Source organism: Mangifera indica, chromosome 12 (genome assembly GCF_011075055.1).
Source record: "Mangifera indica cultivar Alphonso chromosome 12, CATAS_Mindica_2.1, whole genome shotgun sequence".
Taxonomy (NCBI): domain Eukaryota; kingdom Viridiplantae; phylum Streptophyta; class Magnoliopsida; order Sapindales; family Anacardiaceae; genus Mangifera; species Mangifera indica.
The window spans coordinates 10,787,550-10,806,204 of NC_058148.1; the positions used below are offsets into that span (position 1 = coordinate 10,787,550).

The window sequence follows — 18,655 nt, forward strand, 5'->3', positions numbered from 1 at the left end:
ATGTTTTCTGCTTCGTATGGCTGGCAGTTCACCTACCCAGAAGCAGAAAGAACTTTCTTTGTATTTTGTAAAATGCATGTTCAAGTTTTAACATCAGACCTGGCAAATTTTTCCTGAGAGTAGCTTGTATCAGACTCCATTAAGAAGTGGGTTCCTACGGGGCAATCAACTTTCCCAGTAACTGCCGCTAAAAGTTGGGTCCACGTCTACCAGAGAGTCATTTTTTGAGATTTCACACAATGCAATGACGCTTATCTTAGAAACCTCGGAAATTTCTTGTATATTTCGATACTCACTAGTCAATAGTCATTATCATTGAAAAAAAGGGCTCTACTATCTCAATCAATAGCAAATTGGCATCCTAGAAGCCCCTCATTCATCGAAAAATACATTAGCATATAAACGGGTAGTGGGGTTCTTTCTTTTTCTGGAGGCCATGGCCCCATGGCATTGCAAGCCACGGGAAATCCATAGGATTCTTCAAATTTCAAACTTTTTCACCGACTGCTTATTTATATACGCACTGAGGTGGGTATTAAGTTAACAGGTCCAGTACACATTTGACATTCCAGAAGCAGTAAAAGTAAAAATATAAGACTTTTCACAATCAACAGAGCAGACTCCAGCTGCAGTTTCTCCAGATTCATGGTGCTTAACTAACAAATTAAAAGTTAAAAAAATGATAAATTGTCTATTCTATTGATGTTGTTTTCAAAACATCACAGTCAAATATTAGCGGAGGCATTTGGTATTCTTATTATAATTGTAGTCATTTTATTATTCTTGATGTTCCATGAGTTTTTTTTTTTTTTTGGTTTGCTGTATATTATTGATTATTACATCTATACCAACAAACCCTTCACACTCAAAAAGTCTGCAGACTTTGCAGGGGGCCGCCCTGCAATTATTTGCTACAAAGGAATCAAAGATTTCTAGAATTGGACTTTTTAACAAGCAAAAACTATTCAGCCTAAACTCATAATTCATTACAAAATAAGAGAGATGATGAGAAATTTGAAAGAATTAGAATTAGATCATACTGTCATATTAGATATGCAGTTCATCACGAAATCAAACACTAAGCCACAACTATAAAATTTTTGCTTCAGTCAACCTAAATAAACACCACTGTGAAGATATTTTGGTAGTGAGAATTCCACCTTTAAGGTCCCCCTATTGCCATTTGCTACTTCTTCAATAGGTCGTCTGATAATAAAACTGAGCCTAGAATCCCAACACGTAGTAGCTTGTAGCTCCTTCTCAATGCAGCCTTCAACCCAGCCCACAATAGATTCATATCCCATTAAAGAGTGAGTGCCAATCCAGTTGAATGTCAGTTTCAGGAGTCAAACTCATGCTTTCTAACATTTTGGTTCATTGCAACTGCAGAAAACAATCAACAACTTTTGGTTCAAATAATAATAATTACATAGATGCAAACCTAATGAAAGGATGAGGGCCAAAGGAGATGCAGCCAAAAGTATTTCAATACGAATTACACAACGAAAGACGTAAACCTAACAAAAGGATGAAAGCTAGAGGAGATGCAGCCAAAAGTATTAAAGTACGGGCTTCATCTTTTAATCTTCACAGTCACATTAATGCACGAACAACATCAACTAAAATCTTGATTTACCATACACATCTGGACTTCTCCAGCATTTCAACATTATCAACCAATAAAGAATGACCTGAAATCAACCAAACTCTTAATTATAAACAGCCCCCCTTCTCAAACAAATTAAAGCTGTGTATTTGATTGTAGCATTCAGTCAGGGTAAGGCATTAAACACATGCACAATCAACAAAATGTTCAAACAAAATTGTATTCTGGAATGAGGTTATTCAATGTCAATGTAACTGAAACCTTATCCTACTCTTTCTGAGTCAAGTAGTTGTTAATGTGTTTCAGATTTGCAAATTTTGCTTTAAGAAACATTGATTACTCTGCAAAGTATAGATTGCAATTTACAAATAACAAATTCTAATGCCATGAAAAATGAAAAACATGCAGAAAATTTTTTTCCATGTAAACAAAAATCAAAGATCTCTTAGCCTAAACATTTGACCAATTTGGCATAAAAACTAACAAAAAAATAATTAACATAACACCTAAGGAGCTTCAATTAACTTGAAAATGAACTCTAGAATAGAATATTGACACCTCTTAGCCTAACAATTTAAACAATTTGGCAAGATAACTAACAAAGATTATTAAAATGACAGTTGACAAACTTCAATAAACTAAAACAAATATATTCAAGCAACAATGTATTTCAGAAGTCTCAAAACTAGCAATTTATTATTAGAATGTCGTCACATTTCAGTAAATCTAATCAAACCTCAAAATACAAAGTACAACCAGTGTTATTATTATTTATGATAAAAAGTACAAGCAAAACCACCAAGTAAAAATTGAAAATTTTAACAATTTCCATTTCTCTGTTTCTATAGATACAAAAACTGATTCTTCCAGCTAACATTCTTTGTCAGGGTCATGCTTGTTCATCAATATCATTGCCTTGACTGACTGTACCGAACTTTTTCTGGAACGAATCTTGTTTCTGTAACCACATCATATGCCCCTGAAAAACAGACTAGAAAGATTAAAAATCAAATTTTGAAAAGTTTCTAATAGGGATTTCTTGATACGAAGAAAAGGGTTACCTGGAGGGCAGCAGCCCAGCCAATCAGAAAAGAAGCGAACCAAAACTTCTTGTCTTTAAGAAGCTGTCTGGCATCAAAATTTCCCATTTAAACCCTATCCGAAATTTTTTGCAGTTCTTTTGGGGTTTTTTTATGCTCTGCAAGGGCTTTTGGTTGTCCTCCGGTTCTGTACAAGTTAATGCCATGTCACCTTCAATAAGAAGCTCATATTGAGAGAGTTAGGCATATCAGAGGTGCCGGCTCGGGCGAGCCTGGCCCAAGGACAATGCCGGGGGCCTGCAGGACAGTGTGAAGTCACAGATTTCCACAAAGCCCACCATTAATAGAGCCATAACCCAACATGGCTCATTGTCATATTTGAAGTTTGTTGCAAGGCTTTTTATGAATATAAACTTTATCCATGGTTCATTGAAATCAATTTCCAATGTAATAAAGATAATATTTCCTATTTTGATTCACATTTTAAAAAATAAATGAATTTATGTGAAAAATCATTCAATATAGAATGATTCTTAGAAATTGAAATGAAATCACATGTTAAAAAAATAATTTTATCTTTTATAATTGGTACTATATACAAAATTTCACTCAAATACAGAGGGTTATTTTCTAATTTCTTAAATCAATTTGTTCAATTTAATTTTTACATATCCTTCAAATGATTGAACACCATTCACCAATATACTTGACTAGTGTATAACTGATTTCTGTAAATTGGATATATACTGAGACTTTAGAGAGTGCATCTTCTGAACTTCATACTTAAAGAGTCTCTCAGTTTCTCTGGAAAATGATTTATTCTTGTTTGATGTGTGTTCACATGGATGCACTAACTTTCAAATATCATAATTTCCAAATTCAACTAAAAGAGGACATCTAATAATAGCATTCATGTTACATGAATTTGCTACAGTTCTCTGTAAAAACAAAATGGCTTGACCAGTGAAAACCTTCCAAAGCAACTGATGGTAGTGTGCATCATCAGCAAGGTTATTTTAATGAAGGCGGCTCATCTCAAGGGGGTAATTTTCCAGGTAAGTAGAGTGAAAATTTCTCTCTCACAATCGAGGCAGTTTTGTCAACAGATTCACAATTCTGTTGCCGATAACCTGAGTCGTGATGATATGATAATGGCATCTCATCTAGGACCTCATCCTCCATATCTATGATAATATTGTGCAGCAAGCAGCAAACAAGAATAATCCTTGGCAACCTGTTCTTATCAGGCATCCACATTACTCCATGAATTATCCTCCACACCTCCTTCAGCCTGGCCAATGCCATCTGTGCCACCATTCGTGTTGCAGAATGTCGTTTATTGAATGCCAGTTGAAGTTCTGAGAGGCCTTTTCCATGATAAGGAGTAATAAGCCATGGCAATAGGGGAAAACCTGTGTCCCCTATTATATATTCCCTTAATTCTGTTCCATCTGGTAGTTGTAATTTCTTTCCATTTAGTCTCTTTCCTTCTTCAGCGAGTTTGAAGAAGCCAGAACTTCGGAGCACAAGAGAATCACTTAAACTTCCTGGCCAGCCAGCAATGATGTCTCGGAATCTCATCTCAGGGTCCACAATTGCCTGCAGAATCATGCTGTAGTTCTTCTCACGATCAAACCAAACATTATTGGCAGGGTCCACCGCTGGTATATTCATGACAATGTGTGTAATATCTATTGCACCACAGCAATTGTGAAGGCCACGGATTTTCTGAAACTTGGACTTTACCCCATCCATTTCTGCTTCAGTTGAGGGCCACTGGAGATGATGGAGCCCCCTTTCCTCCATTGATTCAACAAATCGCCAGGTTATTTGGGAAACAGTTGATTGATTCAACCCAAATGAATCGCCAATGCTTGATAATGATTCACCAGAGCTTAGCCTCCTAAGGGCAATGGCTACCGTATCATTTAGAGAAAGAGTCTCACCATTTGAAAAGGCAAAGCTCGATAGCCTGGGTGTCATATCTTCCTTCACAAGTGAGCATATGTAGTCGAATGTCTTTCTTGAGATTTTGAATACAGATTCAAATTTCTTCAAATTTTTTGATTCAGATAGAGGGCCTAAAGGTGGAAAATACAACATAATCACTCTTGGATGTGAACTTTGACATTCATGTCAATTTTCAAGTATAAAAATGGAACATCAAACTATCATTATTTTGTAAGAACACTTGAATTCAACTATCATGAAATTAAAGTACAAGAGGTAGATTGTTCAGCCTACATTGAGACAGCCAAAATCAACACGAGATAGTAAAACCTAACCTGAATTATTTCAACAAAAAGGGGAATTACTATCTATCTGAAAATAGCAGACTATGATTTTTACTTATCCATGTGGAAATGGAAGTTCCTTCCTGACTGTCAATTAGTGCACCCATATGTTTATTAGAAGCATTCACTTAAACCACTGTAAAACAACTATTTTAACATAAAATAAAACTATGCATACAAACAAATTTTATTAGTTTATTTGTAAAAACTGAGGTGGCAATTTATGATTGGGTAATGTGATTGTTTATTTTTTCTCTTACTTCGAAATCATCCACTCAAATGCTCCTCAATTTGTACATATAAATTTGTATAATTCGTTTATACATGTAGTATTACTTTATAGGCAAGCATTTCACCTCCACATAACTGATCCTACAGTATGGATTTTCTTGGTACAAGAACATAATATTATCAGCACTTAAGACATCCCAATCTCAAACTGGCCATTGAAAAGCTTGCATTTGTCCAGGTTAACACTGTCAATGTTATACTGCCATGCGGACCATAAACAATACAATGATTCATTCACTGGAAATAAATGTAGTTGCCTGCTACACTGGGGATTTCTGTTACAGACTGGCACATATTTTACAAAAAATTGTGAATAATAAAAAGGTACTTGAAAAGGACTGCAAGTCCCGAAGCAAATACTTAAGTGAAATATAATGGAAACTATCAGTAAAACAAAAACAAAATCTTGCACACTATTTCAGGACCCTGATTAATGGGCTGCTTATGATCCTTGGGTACTCAGCACATGAAGCCAGCATTAGGTGTTTTTGGAGGGTTTGCTAGAAATTACGTAAAAATGTTATTTCTTTTCATATGAGTACATACTTTTTGTCTTGACCAAGTTCTTCACTTGCATGAGTAAGCTTCATGGTATAAGATGCAGAGGTCACATGGATATTAAGGGCATCTTGGACCAGCATGCCATCTCTACTTTATAATTACTATGCTAAAGAATATTAAACCAACTAATCTTAACGACTCAGACTCTGTAAGTCAAGTTGGACAACAACATACACCAATCAAGAACTTGATCACTTTTATTTTTCCTTTCATTTGAGAAGCAACATGGGAACCCTTGCGTTACTAAAGTCAATCCTTGATGATTACAGCTTATTTGCCTCTTTCAACTAAGTGAATCTTCATCTTCTATTGTTCTAAAAGCACTTCGAAGCTAAAGAATTTCAGTTATACACAGGTGTGGTTTGGATAGTGTTTCAGCTGAAATCTAACCAAGCTAAGGAAAAGGCAAAAGGAAAACAAGGAACTACATCTGAACTTGCTAAGTAATTTTCAAGAAACAAAACATATGTTAAACCAAAAAGACTATTGCTCATGGTAAAAATTAATAGTTCAATTTAGATCTCAACTTTTCAATAGACACAGATTGCAAGTGATCTCTACACAGTGTAGAATAGGGGGGAAAAAAAAAAAGACTGATTGATCATCAGGCAACCACAGAGTAGCAACCCAGGATGTGAAAAATCTTTCAAATCAGATCACAATATATGCGAGTGGAAATAGAACTGTATAACAGTGAACATGATTTAGTCTTTCAAAATACAGTAATTCAATGTGTAATGCATAACCTAGATGTAACAGAATGCCATACAGTTAAGGCATTATACAATTTTATCCCAAACTTTTTAAGTGACACAAGCAGAGCTCTAGCAGAGGTGCTGAAGTTTACAGTAATGTGTTCTAGGACAGATCCTAGGTTCAATCATCAACAATCCAATAAATAAAAAATATACAAGCCCATAATCTTTGTGGAAACTATATATTTCATCAATATTCGAACATCCCCTTAAATCCAGAAAACAATCACAAAGACACCATACCAGTAATAGCTACTAAAACTACTCTGCGTATGTGAAGTATCAACAGAAGCTGAATAACACTAAACGCAAAGCAAGTATGCAATATTCAGAGCCCTCATAAAGACATGTAAATAAACAAACATCAAGAAATAGCAATGCACAATCAGCCAAAGAAGTGAAAGCGTTTAACCTACTGTGAATTCATACAGAATATTATTACAATGATGAAGTTCATAAGAAGATCAAACAAATTACAGCAAACTGAATCCGACCCATGTCATAAAATTTCACCAAATATATATTATAACCAGCGTACCCAACGAGAAACAATCAAATGCATACCATACACACAAAATGAACTTCAACACATTAAAATCAATCAGCAATATAACGAAGCAGAGAAGAAAAGAATGCAGAATATAAAGAAATAGTGAAAAGTAAAATGTTTAATACCAGAAATTCTCTTGGAGAAGTCATCCCACCAATCCAAGGGCTGTGGTTGGGACAACAAAGAAGAAGCAGCAGAAACGAAGGCATTTTGGTCAACTTTCTTCTCAACTTTCTTTCTCTTCTTCAATCCTCTAATGGGTCCCATAAAAGACAAACAAAATCAAAGAATTCTTCAGTAATAAAACGATGAATACGGTTTGGTATTGAAGCAAGAGTGTTGGTGTTATATATTATAGTGGTTTTGTATTGGGTCTGAAAACATGCAGTAACTAAAGAAAAGAAGAGAGAGCTTATGGAAAGATGGATTGGAGAAAGAAAAGAAAGGCAGGCTTTAAAGAGAACAACGTGAGACGATTTTTTATTAAAGCCGAAGACAATGTAGCGCAAAGAAGTGAGAACAAACAAATTCATAAATCGTTTTGTAGTCTTATGGACATGCTGTTCCATCATATATTTTCTTCATTATTATTATTATATGAATATCCTTTTGGTTTAGATGATACCAAATTTGTCGAGGACAGGCAATACTGCCCATGTTAAGTACTAACATTTGGTCAAGTTTTGGTAAAATAAGAAAAGTTTTTAATTGTTTTAAAAATATTCAAGGCATAAAGTGTGAGTGCATATTTTTCTTTATAAGCAAATGATAGAAGAGTCTTATCTCTTTTCTGTATTCTTGTTATTAATATTAGTAACCATTTTTATTTTTCACCTTTTCTTCAAAACCATTTCTAACCTGCTGTAATTCAGATTTTTATTTATTTATTTATATTTTATGCTAGCTTGCAAGTACTGAAGAGTTTCATCAAGTACAGAGGGCAACAAATATCATCCTGGTGTACTGCAGTTTCTTCAAAACCAGAATACCTCGTCCTGTTATTGAAATGGAAGACATTACGCAATCAAAAGTTACTTGGGAATAAGTTTTCCCTGGCCAACTCCATGAATTTACCTTAAACTTCAACAAAACAGGATAAAGGAGCTTGCTTTCAAACTATAAAACTGAAGTTCATATAATAACCATGAAAGATACAACACTTCTGTCTGTCTAAATTTGAAAGAATGACATTTGTGATATCTAGAAAACGTTCAACTTGTACTGGAGTTTGTAGTATCAGCAGTTTTCTTGGGGCAGGCTGAAGAAAGATGACCTTTTTCTCCACACTCATAGCATGTTCGTCTCCTGATCTTACCACTAACTGTAACCACTCCAGAATTATCAGTACCATTGCTAGTTGCCACATTACTGGCAGTATTGTTATCAGTAATATTACTAGTCACCACATTACTTGCAGTGTTATCAGTAATATTAGTAGTTGCCACATTACTTGCTGGGGCAGTCCTGGATTGGGTGTTTACACCTTTCTTTGGCGGAACTGCATAACTTATCTTGGCAGGCCTTCCACAGACAATCTGCTGATCCAACTTTAGTGCCATTGACAAAGACATACTATCAGCAAAATCTACATGGGCGTAGCCTCGGAATTCCCCTGTTTCTTTGTCCATCCCAAAACGTATGGATGATATTTTGCAATCAGAGAGAAATTTTCTCAGATCATCCTCGGTAATATCCCATGATAAATTCCCAACATAAATCCTATTATAGCCTTCCACAATTTTTGGGACAAAATCAAGTGCTTTATTGGCTATAGTGACTCTTGTCATCTTGTAGGGCTGGATTTTCAGAAAGAGCCCATCCCTGAGACATTGGGAATTCCATAAACATGATGAGATCTGGGAAAGAACAATGATTTTGCTAATTGAAGAAAACATATTTTACATATCACTCACATCTCAGATCCATCAAGAGCCAAGGCTCGTTTTGCAGCACCTTCAGTCTGCAGAGGGAATAATTTAAAAAGTTAAAAAGAGCCAAGAAATGAAAATTAATCAAAGGATTACTTTTCAGTTATAAAAAAAATTGTAACCTTTTAAACCTATTTTAAAGATAGCAGTTCCAAAGTTTGGATTAAATTGAACTTCATTGCCTTTGCAAAATTTCAACATTTCTCCTTGAAGAGTAAGAAATGATCATGATCATCCACCCGCCATGTGAAATTTTGACTTAAGGCATTTACATGTCATAGTATTAATGACAAACTGAAGCAAGATAAGGAGGATATATAGGTAAAGTACTACAAGACTAACTTATGGCACAATACAATAGCAGATAACATACAATGTCAGTGCTCTCAGAAGTTTGTACACTGGAAAAGCACTTATTTTAACTACTAGCAACAAATGTGCCACAAATATTGATGAAAGACCAAAAAATATCAATATCGAAAGAACAACAGAGCAATTAAATTTTTAGCAAATTTAAAATTACTCTCAATTTTTTCAAACAGTCACAGGCAAGCATAATTTAATTGCAGAAAGCAATACACAAAGAAACTTACCCTGAAACTAATAATGGCAATTCCTCTAAACTTCCCGGTATCAGGAAACGTCATGTAATCAATTTCTGTTATTGAGCCACAACCTTCAAAGTATGTTCTAATATCATGCTCACTTGCATTATAGGGAATACCTCCGACATAAACTTTTGTGGCAACATTACTGTTCACTTGACTGCATAGCAATACAATGAATCAAATTGAGTGTAGGAAACATTTTGCTACACTCTTCTATTAACTGAAAATCCTCCTAAAGCCACTGGCCAAGTCAACTTAGGCACAAAACTTAAAAAATGATCAGACAAAAAATAAACATGAGGCTCTTTCTCAATGTTAATGTGAAAAAGAGACAAATAAAAAATAAAAATAAACCCAATTTCTTCATTACTTAAGAACTAATGTCGGCACTACAAAGCAAAACACAACTTATTGCTTAGATATCTCATCCTTTGAACATTTTAAATGCCAAACCTTTTGACCGAAATATTAAAAAAGACAGCAATATATTCACAACCAATATACAGATCAGGCTGCGTCCAGTAAAATTCCTCTTACACCATATGTTACTATTTTGCTTTCTTTCTGCCGTTTTCATATGTATTATACTAAGAAATCTCTATAGAACACAATGGCCTCTATCAGACGACTGAATTATACTGTATTATATCTTTTCTGCTGCATTCAGCAAATTAGAAAAGAACTATAGCTCCAAACAATCAATCAAATCATCAATGAAAACTGTAAAAGCAGCTATATTTAATCATAAATCTCAGCTGGGAAAACTATACATTACCCATCGTTTTCCTTATTTGGCTCTTCATTTCCCACAAGTCCATCACAACCTTTGTTCTCTTCCTCATTCTTCGCCTTTGCTTTCATCTTCTTCTGCTTTTTCTTCTTCTTGTTCTTCTTAAACTTCTTAGTTTCCTTCACAAGACCACTCTCTTCTTCACCATCATCTAGTTTCTTCCTTTCTTCATCATTCCTCTTCCTCTTCTTTTTCTTCTTTCTATCAACACTATCTTCCTTGTTCTCTTCTTCAACTCTATTTCTCTCTTCATCAGCTCTCTTGTCATTTTCGTCATTGACACTCTCTGAACTGGGAAAAGAATCGAGGGTTCTTCTGCGTTTCTTCTCTCTTTTTGACAATCTGGGTTTCACGGAAACCGAGTCCAAAAGCTGTTTCAGTGACTGCGGCTTTGAACTCGGGTCCGTGTCGGGTCCCGAAGATTCAATGTTGCCCCCATTGGAACTGGGTATTGTGGGTGACGATGTTAGATTTTCTGCTATTGCAGCCCTCAGCTTCTGCTTAAGTTTCTTATTAGACAACACCATGTTCCTTATGGCTTCTCCTTCGAAAGACAGAACATACGATAAACCCTAGCAAAGTCTGAGGGAAATAGTCACAATTAATAAAATTTGTGGAAGGACAAAAATACCCATATTTCAACATGATATTTTTGTACTGGGATTTGCTTTATTACGTACATTAGGGCTTGGGCGCTGATCGAACGAGCAAATCGCAAATCTCCAAAACGCCCCCGAAACGTTTCTACGTTTCTGAATGATTTTGGAAGTTTCAGCTTTGACAAAGCTGCTATTTCCCCTAATAACAATAACAAGCTTCATTTTGATTTCTCAACTGGAAACAAGAATTTCCAAAACGCCACTCCCTCTAATTTCTTCGTCAAAACTCTTTATCTGCTCTCAGAAAATTACAACACCGGTGAGGCAGTGTTGTGTCTAGTTTCAGATTTTCTTGAAAGTTTAACTATTGCAGACGGCAAACGTTTACCATCTATATGCATTTTTGCTAGTTCAAGCTTCGAAAGTTAAAGTCTTTGCATATTTGTGAAGCTTTCTAACATAAATCTTTTCGGTATCGTGGGCTACTCCCCTGTTTTCATTTCAATTTTTATTTGGAATTGGTAGATGCATGTCATGCTTAATTTCAGAGAGGTCCTGGATATAGCTTTAAGAGTGGTTTCTTTACCTCAATCCTAAATGGCATAGAATTTGTTGAGTTCTTTCTGATAACTTTTTAGTCTTTGTTCCACTTGCCACTCAAACATTCATCTATTCTTTCTAGTCTCATTCAAGGTAGATTTTTAAACACTTTTTTGCTTCAGAAATTGATTCATCCATTAATCGTATCAAAAAGTGGTTACCTTGACTGCAGTGTCTTGATCTCCTTCTTAAAACTTGGTTTTGCCGCTGGGAGACCCAACTACTTTTGCATACATGTATAAGTCAATTGCAGCAGCCGACATATCTATATTCAACTAATAATTCTTTAATCAATGTGTTTCAATTGGATATTTGGAATAAATATAAGGAAATGAATCTTAACTTGAGATTTTTTGAACAAAGCAATTATAAATCACTGCCATTTGCCTTCCTCAACAAGGCCCTGTTGGGAAATATAAATAATAGTTTGTCTTACTTGACAATGTCAAACAATATTTCTACATTCTTGCCTTAATAAGTTTAAGCAACAAAATTCCATTAGTGACTAAAAAATAAACTAATTAATTCAAATCTGTCTGCCATATCTGGAATTTGACCACCGCTGGAGCTTCCTTCAATCACATATAATTTACCTTTGATTCTCCCCGTTTAACAGACATCGCTGGAGATCAAAGAGGGTAAGAACATCCCTGGATTTTTTTAAATTGTTTTCTTTTCTGCTCTATATTGAGATTGTTGATAACAAAATACTGATGCAGGAATTCAGTTATGGAAGGTGATATGATCAGTAGGATGCCTGATGAAATCCTTTTTCACATAATTTCTTTGCTCCCTTTTGAGTCTGCAATTCAAACCATTTTTCTGTCAAACCGGTGGAGGCTTCTGTGGAACCTGGCTTTGGTTCAACATGGAACCAAAGAAGAGGTTGCCAGCGCAATTTCAGGATTTCTTACTAATTTCAATGAGCACAATCCAACAAAGAACACCAGGAGGCTTCGATTTCATTTTGGCAAAGATGGCATCCTCTCAGCTATCATTGCACCCAATAATAGACTTCATTTAGATTTCTCTGCTCAGAGACAGGATTTACACAGGCAGTTTGGTTTGGAATTGGAGTTGAATTGTGGAAACCCTGGCCACCAGCCAACCACCCCTTCCTTCTTTGTCAAAACTCTTAATCTAATCTCAGTTAACCATATTTCCAATGAGGCGGTTTCATCAACAGTTTCGAGTTTTCAGTTTCTTGAGAACCTGAAGATCACAGACTGCAATGGGCTGACATCTTTGTCCATAAACTCCAATACAAAGCTACAGCATTTGACCGTCTTCGATTGCCCGCAACTAACTTATATCCATCTCAAGTCTCCCAAACTCAAAACTTTCCGATATAGAGGACTGCTTCCTTCAGTTTGGCCTGAATTTCACTATAACCTGGCCGATGCCATGTTCGATTCCCGGCAAGGCCCTGGATATGGTAGCTACAAGAGATGTGACTTTGACCCAGTTTTATTAACAATAAAGAATGCCAAAATTCTGACACTATGCAAATGGACTTTTGAGGTATGTCCAAGGGCAAACTCTATCTTATGATATTGGTTTTTACTTTCTTACTTTCATCCTGCAACTTATGCAAAACTTTCCTGCAGGCATTGATTTGTCCTTGCTTGTCCTCTTTGAGGGCGGAATTTCAGTTCTATAATCTAAAAGAGTTGTGGTGGATTGACAATTCTAACGATGGATACAACAGTGACTCTTTAATCTCCTTCCTCAAGCTTTGCCCTTCCTTGGAGCGACTCTTTGTAACTGTAAGTGATCTCTCAGTTTTCATTTCAACTAAAACTCTGCAGAAATTAATCAATAGCGGATTTTAGCTGTGCAGATTGATGCTGAAAGCTACTGCACGACGAGCACAGCCACATGCTCCAAAAAAGCTGGTAAGCACACAAAATTGAGAAATCTAAAAGTGGTGAAATTGGAGGGCTTCACAAATCAGGAAGAGGAGATCACATTAGCCGAGCGTTTACAAGAGATAGTTACAGTGGATCCCCTCATCCTGGCAACTTCTGATGGGATTAGGTGGCGAAGTTTGGTGAAGGATGCTGAAATGGCGACCCAATCAAGTGACACAAGGTGTTCATACAAGTTTGTCCAAGAAGTAAAACACAGGAAAGAGTTTCCTATTAAGCATACCCAGATGGGTTTGTGAAGGCAAATTTCCATAAAATCCTGAGAGTCCATGAAAGGCTTTGTATTATTCATTGTCAATAAGGAAAGCTCTATACAGTTGCCACAGTTATCGTTTCAATGAAATCCGGAGAGTCCATGAAAATTTGCGGCTCTGTTATGATGCGCATAGATTCTTAATCAAGAAAAGCTTATTGTTCAGGCCTTCTAGACACTGAACAGCCTATTATTACTCATAAAAGTCAACCTGGGGAAACCTCGTTGCAGTTATTGAATTTAATGTCTTCAATAATGCTGAATATATCTATATAATATAAGCAGGCGGATTATCAGTATTTCAAAAAAATCAAATATCAAACCGGCAAGCAAGGTCCCGAAAATGATGGTGCTTTTAAAATATTAATAAAATATTGAAAGTCTAATCACGGAAGGGAATTATTATCTGTTCAATCTTCAAAGAGGAGAAAGAAATCATATACTTCTCTCATCTCATCTCTGGTTTCAGTTGCTAGTTCATTGGTTTAGACTGATTGCTTAGAGTTGAATCGTTGATAAAATATTATTATTATTAATTAAACCAGGGTATGGAAAATAAGAAAAATCTAAGGATTAGACCTTATAGTCAGTACAAAATTTAAAAAATAGCAAGGGAAAAGTGAGGGGAAAGTGCTGCTGATTTCTCAGAGGAGTCTTGGAAAATAACCCAAATAGCAATTGGGAATTAAGAATAAACTTCAATCCATTATTTTGATTGGCTGACAGTTTTAACTAGAATTGGGATTCATAGAATTCAGCTTTTTAAAGTCCAATTTTTCATTAATGAAGGGCCCAAAAGTATGAAATTGAAAACCCAGCAAACATCTTAATTAAGCCTCTGATGTGACCCATACAAGTTCACTATCATCTCAAATTTATATCTTACAAAACACTTTTATATTACGAAATAATATAAATAAAAAATCATGTAAAAATATCTGTAATATCTTTTAAAAGATTGTTTGTGAATTAAAATTTTTTATTATTTTATTATTTAAAAAATATATGAGATACGATAAAAAAAAATTAAATTTTTAATTCATGATTCGTATACCATACTTATAACTAGCTTTTTCCTCGTATTCAATGGTCAAAATTTTGAAGCCTTTTGAAAGGTTTTTTTTTTTTTTTAAGATGTGTTTTACTTTTTAATCAATCTGAGACTGTTTATGATTGTTTTAGTCCAAGAAAGGTGACCAGAAACAGAGAATTTTTCAACCAGGAATTTGCAAATTAAACAACACAAATTCACAACTATAACAAGTAAAGACAACCAAGAAGCTCCCCACTTCCACTCCTGTAACATAAATGAAGACAACAACACACCTAAATAGAAGTATAAATAAACCCAACTTTGTTTTCAAACTTTATTCTCTCCATGATCTAAAAAGCTGAGAGAGAATGGTGTTTGTAATTGACAAAGGAGATGAAGTATTTAAAAATCACTGTTGGAAAGTGGTTCATGCGAGCTGTCGCCAATGAAGATGTGGTCATAGACAATGGCTGCAATGGCTGCACCAACAAATGGACCTAACCAGTAGACCCAGTGGTTAGTCCATGTCCAGCTGACCACAGCAGGGCCAAAGGAGACTGCTGGGTTCATGGATGCTCCATCAAAAGCACCACCAGCCAAAATGTTGGCACCCACAATGAAACCAATAGCAATAGGTGCAATAATCCCCACATTCCCTTTCTTTGGATCCACTGCTGTCGCATACACTGTGTATACGAGTCCAAAGGTCATCACAATCTCAAAAACCAAAGCGTTCCATGCAGAGACCCCAGATGACAGTGAAAATGCTGATGTTTCCTGCAATTTCATCACAGTAAATTTAAATTAGGCATTTGTAAGAACCAATGCGATTGAGCTCAAAATTTTCAAACACTAAATTGACAATTTACTCACCAATCCACCAGTGGAAAACTTAAGCAGTAAGCAAGCAACAACTGATCCGAGCAACTGGGCGATCCAATACAAAATTCCTCTCAACAATGTGATGTGTCCTCCAACAAATGCACCAAATGTCACAGCAGGGTTCACATGACCTCCAGAAATATTTGCCCCGACTGAAACCGCCACAAATAGGGCAAATGCATGAGCCAGTGATGCGGCTACAAGCCCTGCCGGTGTCGTTGAACCATTATCCGTTAACTTATCTGCCACAAATTAGAAACATCAGCCTTTTAATCATTTGATCACCAAATTATGTAGCATGAATATATCGCTATACACACAAACCAAATTAAATTCAATTTGAAGGTCTTACTGAAGGCCATTCCAGATCCTTCTCCGGCAAAAACAAAAATGATCATTGAGAAAAACTCCGCTAGAGCCGCCTTCAATGCGTCCGGCTGGCTCGCCTCTCCCGGGTTTCCAATGGCAATTCTGTAAATCGGCATTTTGTATAATTTTTCTCTTTCAGTAAAGCAGAGAAAATTCTTTTCTCAAAAGCTTCACCGATCACTCTCGTTTTGCTTTGCTTTGTGAAGCTCAGTGTTTCAGTAGGGTTCCTATTTATATTCCATACGTAACAGAAATAGCGGCACAGCCAGTACTTGGTAAAAGTCACTGAACGGCCAATCAGGAGTGTCTGTTTAATGCACATGTCGGTGACAATACAGCTGTCAACCGGGACTCGCGTTTTCTGAATGTGGTGACACGTGTACGGTGATGAGGTGATTTTATTTCGGCGAAATCGGCGATCAAGAGATATGGGATCGCCGACCAAGTGAGAGAAGGGCCCCGCTAGATAATTGTGTGGCCAAAAAATTTTGATGAATAAAAACCTGGTGGAGTTAGGGCGGCGAGTTTTTTGGATTGAGAGGGCCGACCGTTGAATATTCAAATGATCATGTGCTAAAATGGATGGTGAGTTTAGGTATTGTGTTTGTCGGCTCTTGAAGTGGGTCCAACCATGATTTAATACAAACCGTCCAAATGATAGACCATTGACTATAGTTCGGGCTGATTTATCAATGATGTGGTTCTAGACTTATTTAAGTTGATTAAGGTAAAGGGTATCATTTATTTATTTAAAATGTTTCAAATCCATTTGAGTGATTATGTAAATTAATTAATTTTAGGTAATTGAATGATTAAATCACTAATCAATATGCACATGTTTTAAAATAGACTAGGTTTGTATGTATCAGCATTAATATAGAAAGTAATATCTTTTTTCTTGTGGAAGAATATTTTTATTTCAAATATTAATAACCGACTCATTAATAATTCTTTGAATAAATGAAGCTACAAAGTGGTGTATGGTGAAGTATTTATTTTTCAAATACGTAAAAGAAATATTTAGGTTTAAGATTAAAATTGATTCAAAATAAGATTAATTGATTGTTTTTCATCAGTATTTTGATGAAATAATAATTTTTTATCTTTTGAACTCGAAAAATTTATTTTTCTAACCTATCTGTCAATCGATGAAGTCTTTGCTTTTGTATAGGGGTAAAAATGTAATTTTATAACTAGTTTATCCCTACTATTTGGTGTACGGAACTTCTTCTGAGAGTTTGTGTTGCAATCATCTTATGATTGAGTTTGAGAGCGCCAGCCAGCCAGCCAGCCATGGCCATTGGATAGAAGCCCATGTAATGGCAACTTTTATATTTCAGACAATATCAAGGAAATAAGGTCCCTGTGAAATTAGAATTTCATTTCTATATAGATACCAGATTTACTTATACACTATGAAATTTCTGTGGGATTCGATCGCCTACTTTAATCATTATCAAAGACAAGATATGGAAATATAATCCATATGAAACGAGAAAATTATCTCTACATATAAGTAACAATCATTAAACATCACAATTCAGTTGCACATTCACACAGATTTTCCGTCATGGATGATATTCATGAAGAAATATTGAAGCTGAAGAAGCTCTACGGAGTTGCATTCGATTATGAAGGCATCATCTTGGCCCTGCGTATTGCAAGATATTCCAAATATCCAATTTTGGGTGGTGAAAAAGAAACATTCTTTTTTGTTCTTGAAGAAGCTTGTGAACGTAAAGATTTGAATACCGATGATTATTTTGCTTTTGCTTTACATGATGATGAGAGGATACAACTTCACGACAAGTTTATGGAAAGATCAAATGTTATTGGTGTTACTGAAATTGCAGAGATGGGAACTGAACTTACTGGGATACCATCTTCTTGGTTTGTGAAGCTCAAAGATTCAATTATAAATTCTCTTTTGGTGCCAAAGGTTGATAGTAATTCTTCAGGGAGGCCACTGGGATTGTTTCTTTTTGTGCGTTCTAATGGTGGTTATAAATATAAGCTCGCTGAAGCTAATGCCAATGAGCTTTACGAAGAAGAAGATAATTGCCTTATCCGAATTGACATGGAAAAATATACGGATCCTGATTCAGCTTCATGTCTTGTTGGTACATTTGTTAACACTCTGAAGAATAAGCCATACAGTGTTGTAATCTTAGACAAAATTGACAAGGCTCACTCTTCGGCTATGGATGCCTTGGTCAGTGCTCTAAATCCCGAAAAGGGTATTGATTTCAGAAACGTATTAATTATATTGACATGTTATATTGAAGATGAAGATATGTATGAGCTCAGCCATGCTTCTGGTCTGGGGAAAGAATATGAAGAGGCGACAACCTTTGTGAAACCTGAATTGCTTCAAGTGGTGGATGAGGTGATACTGATCAATTGACGTTTTCTGAAGGATATTACTCAGTTTCTGTCAAGAAAAGGGATTGAAGACACTTTGCCTCTATTGTCTAAAATTCTTGCTGATCAGATTGATGGAGTAGCAGAAAAAACAACTAGATATGTTGACACGGAGCTTTCTGAATAACTTCTTTGAGCACCTGATTT

At 35.6% G+C, this 18,655-nt stretch overlaps 6 protein-coding genes across 9 annotated transcripts; 2 read left to right on the forward strand and 4 right to left on the reverse strand.

Moving 5' to 3' along the window:
• Nucleotides 1-1,003: 1,003 nt before the first annotated feature.
• Nucleotides 1,004-2,868, reverse strand: LOC123192557. 3 transcript variants are annotated; one of them, XR_006496897.1, is made up of 3 exons: nucleotides 2,668-2,868; nucleotides 1,637-2,585; nucleotides 1,004-1,383 (listed from the first exon to the last, which is right to left on the reverse strand). XR_006496897.1 is itself a non-coding variant. In XM_044605141.1 (2 exons), the coding sequence occupies exons 1-2, from the start codon at nucleotides 2,752-2,754 to the stop codon at nucleotides 2,496-2,498; spliced, it is 177 nt and encodes a 58-aa protein (XP_044461076.1). In that variant the 5' UTR covers nucleotides 2,755-2,863; the 3' UTR covers nucleotides 2,273-2,495. The 3 variants fall into 3 exon arrangements, 1 of the variants encoding a protein (XP_044461076.1); XR_006496898.1 differs by having other exon boundaries at nucleotides 1,518-2,585; XM_044605141.1 differs by lacking the exon at nucleotides 1,004-1,383 and having other exon boundaries at nucleotides 2,273-2,585; nucleotides 2,668-2,863.
• A 624-nt stretch (nucleotides 2,869-3,492) lies between these two features.
• LOC123193225 (protein ALP1-like) lies at nucleotides 3,493-7,636 on the reverse strand. The gene is made up of 2 exons (XM_044606071.1): nucleotides 7,223-7,636; nucleotides 3,493-4,727 (listed from the first exon to the last, which is right to left on the reverse strand). The coding sequence occupies exons 1-2, from the start codon at nucleotides 7,362-7,364 to the stop codon at nucleotides 3,682-3,684; spliced, it is 1,188 nt and encodes a 395-aa protein (XP_044462006.1). The 5' UTR covers nucleotides 7,365-7,636; the 3' UTR covers nucleotides 3,493-3,681.
• Nucleotides 7,637-8,178: 542 nt separating this feature from the next.
• LOC123193223 (phragmoplastin interacting protein 1) lies at nucleotides 8,179-11,042 on the reverse strand. The gene is made up of 4 exons (XM_044606068.1): nucleotides 10,409-11,042; nucleotides 9,619-9,790; nucleotides 9,011-9,057; nucleotides 8,179-8,918 (listed from the first exon to the last, which is right to left on the reverse strand). The coding sequence occupies exons 1-4, from the start codon at nucleotides 10,948-10,950 to the stop codon at nucleotides 8,309-8,311; spliced, it is 1,371 nt and encodes a 456-aa protein (XP_044462003.1). The 5' UTR covers nucleotides 10,951-11,042; the 3' UTR covers nucleotides 8,179-8,308.
• A 91-nt stretch (nucleotides 11,043-11,133) lies between these two features.
• LOC123193224 (F-box protein At2g39490) lies at nucleotides 11,134-14,042 on the forward strand. 2 transcript variants are annotated; one of them, XM_044606070.1, is made up of 4 exons: nucleotides 11,134-12,260; nucleotides 12,342-13,143; nucleotides 13,230-13,388; nucleotides 13,455-13,671. In XM_044606070.1, the coding sequence occupies exons 2-4, from the start codon at nucleotides 12,352-12,354 to the stop codon at nucleotides 13,533-13,535; spliced, it is 1,032 nt and encodes a 343-aa protein (XP_044462005.1). In that variant the 5' UTR covers nucleotides 11,134-12,260; nucleotides 12,342-12,351; the 3' UTR covers nucleotides 13,536-13,671. The 2 variants fall into 2 exon arrangements, with proteins under 2 accessions (XP_044462005.1, XP_044462004.1); XM_044606069.1 differs by having other exon boundaries at nucleotides 11,162-12,260; nucleotides 13,463-14,042.
• Nucleotides 14,043-14,996: 954 nt separating this feature from the next.
• LOC123192518 (aquaporin TIP1-3) lies at nucleotides 14,997-16,306 on the reverse strand. Its single transcript, XM_044605101.1, has 3 exons — nucleotides 16,071-16,306; nucleotides 15,710-15,960; nucleotides 14,997-15,613 (listed from the first exon to the last, which is right to left on the reverse strand). Exons 1-3 carry the CDS (start codon nucleotides 16,201-16,203, stop codon nucleotides 15,239-15,241), a joined length of 759 nt encoding a protein of 252 aa, XP_044461036.1. The 5' UTR covers nucleotides 16,204-16,306; the 3' UTR covers nucleotides 14,997-15,238.
• Nucleotides 16,307-17,657: 1,351 nt separating this feature from the next.
• Nucleotides 17,658-18,635, forward strand: LOC123192057 (chaperone protein ClpB-like). Its single transcript, XM_044604526.1, has 2 exons — nucleotides 17,658-18,473; nucleotides 18,579-18,635. Exons 1-2 carry the CDS (start codon nucleotides 17,658-17,660, stop codon nucleotides 18,633-18,635), a joined length of 873 nt encoding a protein of 290 aa, XP_044460461.1.
• The last annotated feature ends 20 nt before the right edge of the window (nucleotides 18,636-18,655 follow it).